The sequence below is a fragment of the Diadema antillarum genome, unplaced genomic scaffold (genome assembly GCF_040938485.1).
Source record: "Diadema antillarum isolate AM-2024a unplaced genomic scaffold, OU_Dant_1.0 seq00000131_RagTag, whole genome shotgun sequence".
Classification (NCBI taxonomy): Eukaryota; Metazoa; Echinodermata; class Echinoidea; order Diadematoida; family Diadematidae; genus Diadema; species Diadema antillarum.
In genome coordinates, this window is record NW_027271209.1 from 330,668 (window position 1) to 345,149 (window position 14,482).

At 36.2% G+C, this 14,482-nt stretch overlaps 1 protein-coding gene across 17 annotated transcripts in view; it reads left to right on the plus strand.

Annotated features, from left to right (window-relative positions):
• Nucleotides 1–14,482, plus strand: part of LOC139727452 (anoctamin-4-like) — a 127,451-nt gene that overhangs the window by 52,951 nt on the left and 60,018 nt on the right. For 8 of the 17 annotated variants that reach the window (XM_071638408.1, XM_071638409.1, XM_071638410.1 and 5 more), the window contains exons 3-7: nt 3,395–3,436; nt 6,879–7,070; nt 9,696–9,722; nt 11,967–12,065; nt 12,774–12,910. In XM_071638408.1, coding sequence (XP_071494509.1) covers nt 3,395–3,436; nt 6,879–7,070; nt 9,696–9,722; nt 11,967–12,065; nt 12,774–12,910 — 497 coding nt within the window. Of the gene's footprint in view, nt 1–3,394; nt 3,437–6,875; nt 7,071–9,695; nt 9,723–11,966; nt 12,066–12,773; nt 12,911–14,482 lie in introns of all 17 variants that reach the window. The other 9 variants (XM_071638418.1, XM_071638424.1, XM_071638420.1 and 6 more) reach the window with 4 other exon arrangements.

Sequence of the window (14,482 nt, forward strand, 5' to 3'; positions counted from 1 at the left end):
GCTAGTGAAAGTCTTATGTGTATAATATAAACATCAGTATTCAGTTGCATGTTGTTCAGTAAATCCAGTTTCATTCATTGGAATTGGCTGCAGAGGTTCTGTGAAAATATGTTGTGAAACCATCCATTTTATCCGTTCAAATTTCTACGTATGGCATTATATTATAGATAGTGCTTGGATTTCTCTCTCTTTTTTTTTTTTTTACTTGATGTCAATTTGACTGACTGATTGCGCAGAGTTTGTAGAATACAAATGTATGTAGATGTAGAAGCTTTTTACTGAGGCATGTACACTCATAGTTATACTTCTGGTCCACTATGTTTGTTCATAGTTTTGTGTCATAGTGAGCTTCATTTCATCTTACATTGTGACTCTACAGTGTACATTGTAGCTAGAATGTTTTCTTTGCTTTTCAATTGGTGCTCACATCTGTTTCACTATTTAGAGCCTCTATCCCAAGTTCCCAACCTGGGAAGAGAACAATGTTACACCCCAGCATCAGGTCAGTGTGTTTCTGCATGGGTGTGTCCACCAATCAGGCCCCTCCCTCCCCACAACTGTTCCATGAGTGAGCTCCCTTTGCCCCCATCTACCTTCCCCTAATGGTTGCATGCTACAAGAGACAGATGTGGCTAGACACCATGCATGGTTTCAGCTGAGTTTCACCGAGAACAATTTAGCACAACTTCTAGTCCTGCAGAATTTACGTTTTATATCCAATCTTGTGCCCCCCCCAAAAAAAAAGCTCATCGGATTTGAATATAACAACAGACCTAAATCAACTTTTTGACAAGTTTTCAAAGACTTCATTATTGCAGTATGATACTGCATAAGCTGTTATTTTTGCATACAGATATTTTCGCAGGGGAACAGGTCACAGACATTTTCGTGGGGGAGCAGGTCTCGCACATTTTCGCGAGATGTTGTTTTTCGCAAATTGACACTGAGGCTATTGAATAAGTACACTATCAGCCTAGCACGTGGCGACATTTTCGCATGTTCTTAAATTCGCAGTCCAACAGTTATTCGTGAAATTTGCGAAAATTATACCTTCGCGAAAATAACAGCTTTAACAGTAGGTGTAACGAGCACAAATGTTGTGTACTGTTCCGCTGTGTGATGTCGTGTACTCATACACTGTACTTGTATCCCTATGCAACATTTTGTTTAGGGAACTCTTTTAGTCCATGAGAGCATGATTGTTCTTTCAGGAAAAAGAATGCAAAAGAAAATGAATGATTCTTCCACCCTGTTTTAAACCTAACAATAATTGACCCAGTATAAAGTAATATAACATTCCAATACATTTTTTAGCTGTGTGTTCTTGAAGCATAAACTCTTTCTGGTACTGTGTTGGCAGGAACACAGTTCTTCCCACTGACACACCATCTGAAGTGGATATCTGGTAAAAAGACTTGCCCATACATGTACAGCAAAGGGGCAAGCCAGTATTTGTTTTCCAATGAGCAGTAACATATTTCATGAATTTGCTAGTAAAAGTAAATGACAAGTGATCCCTCCCTGATTGCTGCCCTCCAATATTTTATGTTTCTAAATTTAGCTGCGTGCTTAATTGTGCATGTGTGTGTGCGTGTGTGTACATACACCACATATAATGTGTGTTTGTTGCACTACAATACAGCATTCTTTGCCAGGGACATAATTTGATAACCTTTAGAAAAAGCTTTTGTAATCTGGTTTTATAAAAAGAACCAGTCATCTTCATATGATTTAGGTAGCCTATGTGTGTGGCAAATACAGAACAGCACGAGTCAATGCAGAAATTGCCATTGTACCAAATATTAAATGGATGTCATGTCTGTGGCTGACATGTTATGTAACAGATGTACATAAACAAGTTACTTAGTCACTTATCAATTCTGGAAAGAGGTGTCCATGTGCATACACATGGCTAGTTACATCTAAATCCTCTGACCTCGTATTAAACCTGAGCAAGTTTCATATACATTCTGTACAGGTACCCAGTTCTTTGCAAAAGCATTTTTAAAGAAGTATAGACTTTGTTTGCTTTGAAAGCAAACTTGTTTGTTGCCATGATTTTGTAGGTTTTGTAACATGGGCTTGAAGACCACCAGTTTATGAATTTTAATGGGCAGCTTTTTAAAATTGTTTTGGAAAACTTGTAGTTGATATGCACCCAAGTAATGATGTAATCTCTCATAATGAGTTAAGTTTATTATGTACAGATCATGACAAATGATATCTATTTGTATTTTTTCATTGCATGCTTGATTCACATTTTGTCATTCTCAGGGATGCTCTTTTGAAAATCAACAACACTTTTAAAAATAATTATTTGATATCAACAGTGACCCCTCATTTTGAAACACAAATTATTGTTTGCAAGTGTATGTGTGGAATTGTTTTGTTCTAATGAAATTTATCGGGGGCTGAAAGTGTAGATGATGGAATGTTTCCTTTTCTGTAAAGTTTACCCATTTTTCTTTTGTTCTGTTATGTGTGTGTGTGTGTGGGGGGGGGGGGAAGTGGGGCACTAGGACCATTTTCTTCCCTTTTCATAATCTATGCAGTATTGCTATTGGGGGCATTAATTTGAAGCACAATATATTCTGAGTAGTATAGTATTCACGGCTGTATTAAAAAGATTGCACTTTTTTCATTGCTTGATGAATTTCCCAAAACTTCTCCCTCTTTGACAGACCCCTCTCCTCTCTGCCCGCAAGCATGTATGTGTAAGTGTTTGATAGTCTGGTCTCCAGACTGCAAAATAGCCAGACAACTATAAAGTACATGGCTCTGCACTATGTACTTGTGTTTAGAATCATATGGAGAGAGTAGATACCATGTAAGTGTAGATGACATCTTCAATGTTCACATACTTTTATGTATTTCATTGTCAGCCATTCTGTATCCAGAAACATGCAGTTGTGTGTTTATATCTAACAAGGACAATCTTAGTCTGGAAAGAAGGCAATCAATCTCTTGCATTCTCATTGTGATAATGTGAGTAACCACAAAAGTACAAGGATTGTATAAAAGGGACAGAATGAGTTAACAATAATTGTTGATTCCTCTTTTGTGCAGTTATGTCCTCTCCCATTTCAGTTGAATATGATGCATTACTTATGTTGGATTTTTTATTTTCATGTGCTGTTTACAAATTGCCATGTATTAAATGTTATTGTTTTTTTGTGTGTTTGTGTGTATGCAGATGTGCACATGACATGGTAATTTTTCCAAATTGGCAAGTCACTTTGTATGAACATTTTGCCAAGTTGCTCAATTGTCCAGTTTATGTACAAATGCGTGTTGTATTTGTACAGTCATCACTCATTTTTATGTCGTCATGACAAGGTGACTGGACTGTTATTAACACTTTTTATTTTTTCCCCCATATCTCTGTCATTTATAGCACTTATATCCAAACTTACTAGAGAATGTTGAGATACCAGAGGTAAAGACATCCATGACGATTGCAGCATGTGTGACATTTGTATCACATACACTACTGCACATGTGTGTGTGTGTGTGTGTGTGTGTGAGTGTGTGTGTGTGTGTGTGTGTGTTATTTGTTCAAGATTCAAAGGCAGTAGTATGCAAAGCTTTTCTTTTCTTTGCTTTCACGCTTCAGTATCAAATTTAATTCTTATTTTATAAGCTAAAAAGTTTTACTCTTAGTATTTCACTCCCCCAACCCCCAAAAAGAGAAAAAAAAAATCTAATGTGAAAAATTAAAATAATTTACCTAAATGTTGTGATAGAGAGATTTTTGCAAATAAGGAAAATGCAAAATATGATTTGGCAATGCAGTTTCATGTTTACAAACTCATGTTAATCAAGCAAGACAGTTGAAAAAGGTCACACTCTTGCAGTGCCTAATTATACAATTGCCTAACACGTACATGCATGTGCACTTTGAAAGTAAACAATTCATCAGTGACATTAAAGATATTGATCTCTGAAATAGTTTATCTCATGGTGTGGTAGGAAATCTTTTCAACCTGCTATTTCTTTTTCAAGTATTTGTTAAACATGATACTTTAAACCCCATTTGATACACAACAACAAAACTGAATGTGTTGTCTGTCTGCATCTATATTGAACCACAGAACACATTTAATGATTTATTCAGTTCGTCCTCACCTCTGTAATATCAAATCTTAGAAGTAACAACTCTGAGTGATTTGCCTTTGGTTTTTCCTTTATAATTTGGTTTGTTGTTTTTTTAATGTACAATGCTGTAAATTCCATCAGTAGTGTCTTTGTAATTGTGCATGACTGTGTGTCAGTTTATTATGTGATAACTTTGTGTGTCTTTGGCACTTTTCTATTGTGAGTTTTAGTTTGCTGTGCACTGAACTAGATTGCCAGTGTTATTCATTTAATATCTCAGGTTTAATATCAGTGACACCCCAAAAGACAAACAAACAAAAATTATGTGCTTGATCAGGGTTACCTTCTATGCTGGCATGAGCGTAGTATTAGTTTTTGTGCAAGAGCAGGTGCATGTCCAGTACTGTGGACAGAATATGTGAGTTTCATGGTACAATGTAAATCAAATGTATGGGAGTTTCATCTTCTGGTCAAGATACTGTCAGATGAACCAGTGAAATTGCAATGATGAATGACAATGCTCTATAGATTAAATTCTGTATAGTGCGTATTGTTTCATAGTCAAAAGGCAGCTCCTCAAAAAACCGCAGACAAGCTTTGCTGTTGTTGACATGAATTCTGTAATGCAAACATTACACGGTTGAAATGGAAACTGCAGCAGATGAAATTACAAGCTCTTCAAAAGGCAACGTATACATGTACAAGGGTCAGAAATATTTCTATACTTGAATACAATGGTGAAACATGCTATTTTTACACATTGCTATTAAAGTTCTCGTAGAGTAGAAATCTTCAAGACCCCCCCCCCCCCCATTTCTGACATACTTTGTAGGCCTGGAGTCAAGATTATGTGTTTTCAGTGTCTCATTTGTCATTACTTTAGTATAGGGATGTCAGTTTATTAGCTGTAATACATTTATTATCATTTCTAACCAACATTTATAACATGCATCAACATAGCACTGAGTCTTAGAGTGCATTTTTTTTCTTTTAAAAATTTTTTTCGTGCTACAATATGTAGCAGCTCTCTACTGCAAATATTTCTTCCCATATAAATCAAATCTATCTGAACATTGCATTTGATGTCAGTGTAGTGCATGTCCAATGTAAGGTCTGGTCCTATCTGTGTAATTATTGCATTTGGTATCACCATAGTGCATGCCCCATGTGAGGTCTTCTTTCTATAAATTCAAGGGAAATAAAAGGGTATTCAAAGAATGTCTTGGCTTTTAGTTGAAAACATGTATAACATTGATCCATTTTTCCACATATTTTTTTTCTGCAAATGTGCCATGCTGTTTTACTGTGCAAAGAAATGCTAAAACTAAACGATAAAGAGTTGAAAAGATTGTTTTGTTATAAATATATGCATTTGCTCTATAGAAATGTTAACCCGTCGAGGACGGTTTGATTTTGCTACAACACGCATTTCCCATAGACACCTGCCCGAGTATACTTGGGACTCGTCCTCAACGGGTTAATATACCCATGCCAATCTTTGTTTGCATGAAAGGATCTGATTAATGTGTTAAAGGGACAGTGCTGCATTTGGTGATTGGGTTTTAATATGATGAGACACATTTGCGAGAGTGTTGAATCTACATAGAGCATCAAAATGGTATTGTTCTCCTTCTCTAGTATACTTCACAGACATTTTCATTGTCAATTGACACCAAATTCCCCAACATACAGAACTGAAATCTCCCTGATTCTGAATGGAAACTCCCTGAAAATAGCAATATTTCTCCATGTCATGAGAAGAGAATAAAAAATGCTAGGAGTATACATACATGCAAATTCATGTAATCATGAATAACCCAATTTGCATATATCTGCATATTCATGAAACTATCCCCAAGTTTGGAGGCATTGTAACCTTTTGAAATGCATTTCTAAACACACATTTCCCTAAAAAAATCACTATCTTATTCTTTCCTGATTTTGATGTGGTCAATGCTAGCAGCCCTGCACCATGGTGGTGTTATCATGCATGGGTTTTTTTTTATGTCTATGATGTGCCGTTTGTGATGCTTTGTGTATACTTTTATACAGTTTGTAGTCCTCCAAGACTTATAAATTCTATTGCTTGTTCAATGAACATAGATTATGGTCAAATGGTACAGGAATTCTCAAAGCTATATTACATGAGACAAAAAGTAACACCATATGGCTGTATTTCCCTGAGAGGCACTGGCTTTTAGTCATGGCTGAAAAACAAATTTGATACTGTTTGAGTTGAATACTTAAAGTCATAAGGGGCTTCAATTGTTCTCATATTTTCTTCAATGATGACGCGAGAAGTGACGAAACAAGTGAAGGTTTCATTGATAGTCAGTAGAAAAATTATTTTGCTATGAAGTTTAGTGACAACCACAACTTCCAAAATACGGTTCAAAATGCTTTGCAGGACGGAATTTGAATTTACAGCGTGTACTTATTTTGTAGCCACAAGCTACAGATACTTCATTATTTTTTTTTTCAGAAATGTTCTCTTTTTCCCTGTTTGAAATAGAATTACTGATTAATTTGACTCCCAGTATCAGGAAAATCAAATTCAAGCTTTTGTAAGGAGATGGGGAGAAAGGGAACCAGTGGCATGGATTGATACCTCTAGAGTTATTCCCAGTCTCTAGAGTTATTCCTAACACTATTAAAAACAAACAAACAAACAAACAAACAAACAAACAAACAAACAAACAAACAAACAAACAAACAAACAAACCACAAAATTCTCCCTTATTTAATTCTGCCTTTTGCCTTTAATATTCCACCTGTCTCAGCAGTCGCCAGTCAAGAAGGAGGAGAGCACCTCCCAGGACCTCTTCTTCCGAGATGGCAAGCGCCGCATCGACTTCGTCCTGGCCTACCGGAAGATGGAGAGCGAGGAGCGGGAGGAGAAGCGAGTACGGAAGCGGGCCAACTTCCAGGCCAACCTCAAGGAGGAGGGACTCGAGCTGGAGGAGGAGACCTCAGAGGTAATGTCTCCCAATCCGCAGCCAGCAGAGTGGCAAAGTTGACCCCCTCCTCTGCATTCAGAGCTCGGAGAAGGACTCCCTTCTCTCTCTGAAGCTCGTGTGATAGGGAGAGTGTGATATTTGCACGTTGTATATATGTGTGGAGTGTGTGACTTCTGGTGTGCTTTTTAAGTACAATGTAGTAGTGTTTTGTCTGAAACTGTCGTTCATGTGCCTTGGAAGAAACTAGAAAGTATGAGTATCAAAAGGAAATAGCTGAAAAGAACTATTGAAATATGTTGAAGGCAGTTTGCGAATTCTTGAAGAATTTCACTTGAACCTGCTTCTTTCCTTTTAGTTTGCAAAGCACAATCTCCACTACTCATTGTGCTGAAGAAATTAAGTTCAAAGTTTGCATGAAGTGCAACTGCAGTTCATCTATTCTGTTTAATAATACATTACCTTTTCTCTTGCTTGCAGTGAAGGCTAACATGTGTGATACTGATCTTTATAGACATTTACAGTGGCAAGTCATGCCGCACATACAGTTGTGACAAACTCGAGACATACCATCAGTGTTCTTCTTGTATCATTGTTGGTACTTGTGGTAAAGATGAATTATGGGTAAAAAGAAATGGTAAGGAAAAAGGGAGATGTGCTCCTTTTGCATCAAGTTTATACCAATTGATTTCAGAGTAGAAACAAATAAGCCTTAGTCTGTACTCTTCAAAAATCAACACCAAAACCAAAACCCAAAGTAAACAAATAAAAAAATAGAATAAAAAGAAAGGTGGTTAGGAGCCACGTGCAGGTCAATTTGTTAATAGTTATTCATTGAATTCATTCCTTTTCAGTTTGTTTATGTGCGAAGAGCAATTGCTTTTTTTCTGATCATGCTGCATATGAGAGATACAGTGATAACTGCAATAAACTTGCTCCTGAATCATGTGTGAAAAGTCAGCTGAATGCAATATGATCGCTTGCATGTACATGTAGTACTAGGACTGTTTAAAAAAAAAAAATGCATTATGGGCAAATACATGATTAGAAAATGTGCAGCTGTCAATCAATCTTGTTTTTTATGATAAAAAAATAATCAATAAGAGATTGCTATGGTGGAATGTGAGGAATGTGGAGGAAAATTTATGTGTTCTTTTCCAAGGCACTGTTAACTGTACTTGTATGTAGAAGAATGACCCCCCTACAAGTTTACTGTCCCATGTTTAAGTGTGCAGGATTGCATGGATGGGTTGCACTTTGTGATTTGATTGACCTGTAAGGTTTACAAACAATGCATGCTTGGGATATTTTGTATTTATTTATTTATTTATTTATTATTATTATTATTTTTTTTTTGCAATGTGGTTGATGCTTCTTTGTTCTGGAAAGCAGTAAGGGAAGTATTTTTGGAGCTGGATGTTATGTTGAATATTCATCTATTGGTAGGGTAGTTAGAAAGTGTGTGCTGGTAGTTTGTAGAGAAATATTTAGTGTATCGTACATTTCATGATTTGATTTGCTACATTGTTTGGGGTAGAATTTGGATTTATTTCTCATTAGTTTTGTATTTTTGTAGTGAAAGAGCTTTGAAATGCACGTTTGCTTGATTTTTTCTTTGATTTCACCGGTGGCCAAAAAGTTGATGCAGTTATGATTTATTTCTTATTTTCATCAGAACCCAAGAAAAATATCCAGCATCTTTTGCTTTTGTGATGCCTAGATAACATTGTTCACAAAAATGAATGTTTTATTCTCAAAAGTTGTGAACAGTGGATGAGGAAGAATCCTTTCAACCGAATTTCAGAGCTGCCTACTACAAGTAGTATGCTTTTTCTTCATTTGGAATAATGAAAGTGTTTTTTTTAGAGTTTGATTTATTATTCCTAGTGTGCAAAGTATAAATTTCTATTTTCAAACCAGAATATGGTTTCTGTTTTGGAATATATTTTCACTCCATCAGTAAGTTTATTTGATTTGCGGCAGCCCTAGATTTTAGTTTAAAAATGTCGTATGACATTCTCAAATTTCTAAAACATACATGTACTAACTGATAGAGAAACAAAGAAATCATTAAAGTTCTTCTTAACATTCCCTTTGAATTAAAAAAACAAACAAACCAAGACACCTATAATGACAGCAAAAGTGATACAATGCGACATCAAATCATCTCTTTGGTCACCGTGCGCATATTCTGTTTTAATTTGCACTTTGAAGCTCTCTAGGCATTGTTGTGTTGTAGCATGCCAATTAATGCTGAGATATTAACCCAAATATCTAATCCACAGTTTGATCTATTCTTATTTCTATTTCTCCAAACCTTCCTCTCCTTTGCTGTTTTTTTCTTCATGTATTTTCCTTTTACTCATACACACATGATTTAAAAATCATGGAATTTTCATCTTTCACTCACCTCAATAATATACCACTCGTACATCAAACTACAAACACAACCCTGATCCCTCTTTGGATACCTTTCCCCCTACCCCCTGTCTTGGCTTGTTCTAAAATTGCCTTTCAAACATTATGGCACACACCTTTCTACACCTCCCACCTTCTTGTGTGAGTAAAACTTTCCCCCGGTTTGTGTACTTGATGGGATCAACCCCTTTGATGTATAATGGTTGTCATGGTAACGTCTGCATGCAGCCCCCGGAACCGAAGGATGACGATCCAGTGAGTATGATGGTGAAGTATGGTGGAGCTAAAAGGCGCAAACATTCAGAGGGATAAATATTCAAAGGGATAAACGGTGCAGCTGGATGTATCACTGAATACATGTTACCATAGTGGGATCATGGCTGGGGCATGGGACGAGAATGCTGGGTTTTCTCATATTTTACTTCATTTTATGATGGTTGTGGGTTTTAATTCAATCTTATCCCCTGTGTACCCCACCCTCATTTTTAATTGGTGAAATACAATTCTAGTAGTGGCAGGTAATTAAAGAAAGACACAGTAAAAGGGAACAGCATTTTTCTACTGGGCCCAGAGAAATAAACTCTACCCCCTCATCTGCATTAGTGGCCAAACCTTCAATTAGTGTACAGTTGTATCATCGCAAAATTCAGTAGATCATGACTGTGACTTTTTGATGTGCATTTGTAGGTTCAGTTTTTGTAACATAGTGCAATAGTCATTTGGTGTTAATTATTGGTGTGTTTTTTCTTGTAAATATCATCAGGAAGTGACAAATTCTAAGACTGAATTTTATTCATAAATGGCAGAGCACTCATATATTTGTGATTTCTTTTTTTTTTGTATTTTAAAGAGTTTCAAAAATTAGACGCTAGTGACCTGATTTAAACAAAGAGCCTCATTTTAGTTTGCCGTGGTGACAAACCTTGGAGGAAAACTAACAGCTCTTTTATATTCAAAGTTTGAATTCTCTTAACCAGTTTTGAACATTTCAACTAATCATTTCTTAAGACTAACTGCAAAGCGCCTAATGCTATTCTTCAAAAATCTTAAATTCTAACATCAGTCTGCTGTAACAACCAGGTGCACAAAACTGATACTCATGAAGTAAATTGACATGTCAAATATAGATCGATATAGTAAATAACGACCTCAGAGTGATAATGCCTATTTCTTGTAAGTTTTGTGCATCAGGACATGGGCTTGATTAATGCTGGAATGTGATCCTGCTTCATAAAATGCTCGAGTTGTCTACATTCCATATTATCATCATGTTTGTAAATATGTGCATTGTATTTACATGGTTCCCTTCATGCCTATACCCCCTTGAGGATGTAGGCATTACTTGTATTGTGTGAGCATATATGTAAACATGTTTGTAATTAAGGGTTTACGTGGCTTGTATCAAAAGAAACATTTACTCTTTCCAGAGTGGGTGATACACCATTCCTTGCATTAAACGTGGAGTACATGCAGAATACCAAATGAATAGCAAACGATTACATCTGACTATTTATGTTATACTTCTTCTTCAGTTTGGAACATGTGCCCTCATGTATACATTGTATTCTTTGGTCAACTAGCACACAAATTTACATATTTAATAAACACTATTTACACTGTATAATGAATGAATGAAACTGTTGCATGTGCCTTTTGTGACAGATTGGTGCTCTTGTAAGGGGCAAAATTGATGCTTTTGGAGCTATATTACAACGTGGTGTTTTGAATTATGCAAGTTTCCATATAACGTTTGCAGTTTGAATGAACTTGAAGTTTTTAAGGACCAGCATGATTTGCTCACACATCGCTCTATCAGAATACCTTGTATATATTAAAGCTGTATTTATGAATGAAACAACGCATGGCCCAGTGACAGTGCACAGTGTATTAAAGTCACTCATGCTGCACTTCATGCACACATCAGTCACACGCATAGCGAGGTATCATGTGACATTTCTTTCAATTTACACCAATTCATTTGGAACATGGATGAAAATTTGCCTTTCAAGTCTGATTTCTGTGATCAAAATGACTCCAGTACCTATACAAAGTTAGTGGATCATTCTTTACAGGTTAGCTAACATCATTGAATTAAGTATAGGATAACTTCCAGTTCTGTAACTTGATTACCTAATAATTCACCAGCTGATCCCTAAAGTGTTTATGTAGGGGTTTCTTTTTTTTTTTTTAATTGAAATCTTGATGTCCCAGTGACAGTCAATTTTTATTATTTTTGTGTGTATGTGTGTGTGTGTGTGTCCAAAAATGAGAAATTTCTTAATATCCTTCAAATTCAGATTTTTTTTTCTAGGAATATTTAAGCAGAAAAATCTGAATGAAATGTATAAATGAAAAAACACATTTCGTAACAAAGAAATGTAAGAAAATATGTAATTGAATTAAAGGAGTTGTGGTTATTACTCTACCTCCATGTGGCAAACCAAACTGGGCTCACCAGCAAAATGCTAATCCAAAGGGGATTGTGATTGATGTTCACAGAATGCTCACGATGGACGGACCTTCTTTGTGAAGGTCCATGCCCCATGGGACCTCCTGGCCCGATACGCCGAAGAGCTCAAGGTCAAGATGCCCATCGAGGTAGGTTTAGACAAAAATCATAAAAAGAGCAATAATAGCTGAACACATCCACGAAGTACCTTAACTAACCTTTATGATTTAACTCGCCAAATCCTCTGGAGACCACCTTTCTCTGGTTTGGTATTGTACAACATTTGTATGTTTTAACTATAGATATAACCCTTATCAGCATTTCAGAAGGTGGGGTAAGAAATTCTTTCTAATTTGAACCATTTGTTGTTCATTTATTATTTTTTTGTTTCAGTTTGCAGAATTTTATGCCTATTTCTTATTAGAATATTAATACATTTCAGATTACAGTTCTGTTTCTCAAATTGGCAAAGTTAAATTTTATCTTTCTCCAGTGTGAGATACCAGGTAAAATTTTGAGGTGCCAATAAATGTTGTCCAAAGTATAATTTCTCCTGCTAAATTCCCCCAGTATGTGATGCATTATTGATTTCAGAAGGTGTGAAATGCGATTGAAATATTGCATTTTCACTTCCATGTCCACCCATTATTTACGTACATGGCAGTCATTGCTATGAAACAATTAAGGACTCTATTTCAAAGAGTGAAATTCCACTCCCATTCAGAGCAATGATTGTACTTTAGGTAGATATTTATAAGTTTTCAGAGAGTGTACAATGTTTGGCTGAATAGATCCATCCATCCCACAATACCTTGCCACCTAGTATCAGTATGCCATTGTGTTGCTTGTGTTGCCAGCAAAACAACATGGAGGAACCAGTGTCCGTTTTCAGCTGCCTGGACAAGCTTGGAACTCCATTTGAACTGAGTGAAGATTTTGTGAAGCCCGAGCCTGACGTCTTCACCGCCCCCTTCCTAAGAGAGAGGGAAAAGGAGTAAGTGAACCAGGAACTCGGTCATTACAGGTCAAGCAGACTCTCTGTTTTGACATTAGATTTGAGAGAAAAGATGGATTTTTTTTTCCTGAGTTTGGCTGATCAGGCAGTTAGTGTAATTTCCAATTTTTCAGTGAGATTGTTTAAAGTAGCTCATGTGGAAACAGTTCAGTTCAATTTAGTGGCATTTACATTGTACTAGGGTATTTCCAGCAAACAATATACATTGGTACAAATAACAATGTGGTAATTTTGAACATGCTGGGGCAAATCTTTACAAAAACAAAACAAAACAAAACAAAACAAAATGAGAAAAACCTGTTGCAAGTGTGCCACAATTCACTGTCTAAACAAAAAAGTTGTAGTGGTATTAGGAATATTAGGGTCAACAGGTTATAGTCATGCCTATGAAATGGTTGTGGCAGTACTGGAACTAGAATCTTTGGTCTCAAATAATTTCATTTGTAAACATAAACTACCATAAAATTCATGCAACTTTGACCTCTTAGCTGATGCATATCCAGTCATTTATTTTACAGGAGCAAAAGCAAGCTAAATTACTTCCCCCCCCCCCCCCCCATTTGTATGGTCATGGTTTTGCAGAATGGTTATTATGCAAATACCAAGTCACACTTTGTGACTTGATATTGAAACTCCGAAGCAGAAAAGAACCTTAAAAACAGTACATTAGATTTATATCTGTGCCATCAACTTGTTACTTGTCAGGTCAAACAATTGCAAACTACCTTTTGTAGGTCAAGGATAAATGTTGCGTGCACAATCTCTCTTTGTACCATACTGTGCACCCATTATGTTTCAATGAGACATCTCATTAAAGTGAACGAGACATTGCTTCCTTTATGATTAAGTGCTTGGATTATACTTGCAGGGGTAGGAAGTCAGATCCTTGAGATTATAGTGTTAGTGTCATTGCACGCACTTGTATACTTACTTTTTTCAGGACGAGTTAAAGGTACATATTATCTCTTCTCACAGTTTTAAAATACTCTCTTTCGAAGAACAAAAATTTGTCTGTACTGGAGAGTGATGATAAAGTTGTATGAGAATTTATCCCGTATGGTGTAGCAGTCGTGGAATTGATGAACGTTTGAGAAAACGAACAAACAAAATGTGGCATTTTAGATGATGATAAATTGTGATGTGAAACCACTTGAGAGCACTGTAGGATAAGTTTGGGTCTGGGCTTCATTGTGTATTTAGGTGTATAGTTTAACCCTTTACACATGGATGAATTGTTAGGCCAGTGGAAGATACGGATCTTTCTTTAGCTGGTTTATCTATTGCACTGAAAAAACCCCCAAAGAAAACAAACCCAAAGAAAACAAAAGCAAGAAAAAAAGAATAGAGAACTAGACCTGTTCATGTTCACCTAAAAAAAAAAAGGGGGGGGGGATGGTTTTCAAAAACTGATGTTCAAAACATGCAGAGAATGATTATCTTTGTGTGTGGACAATAAACTCACATAGGTTTAAAAGGGACTTGCATTACATTGCAAAAAATCTGGCTATAAATGTATCTTGAGTTTAAGAATTTGCCATAAACACTGTGTTT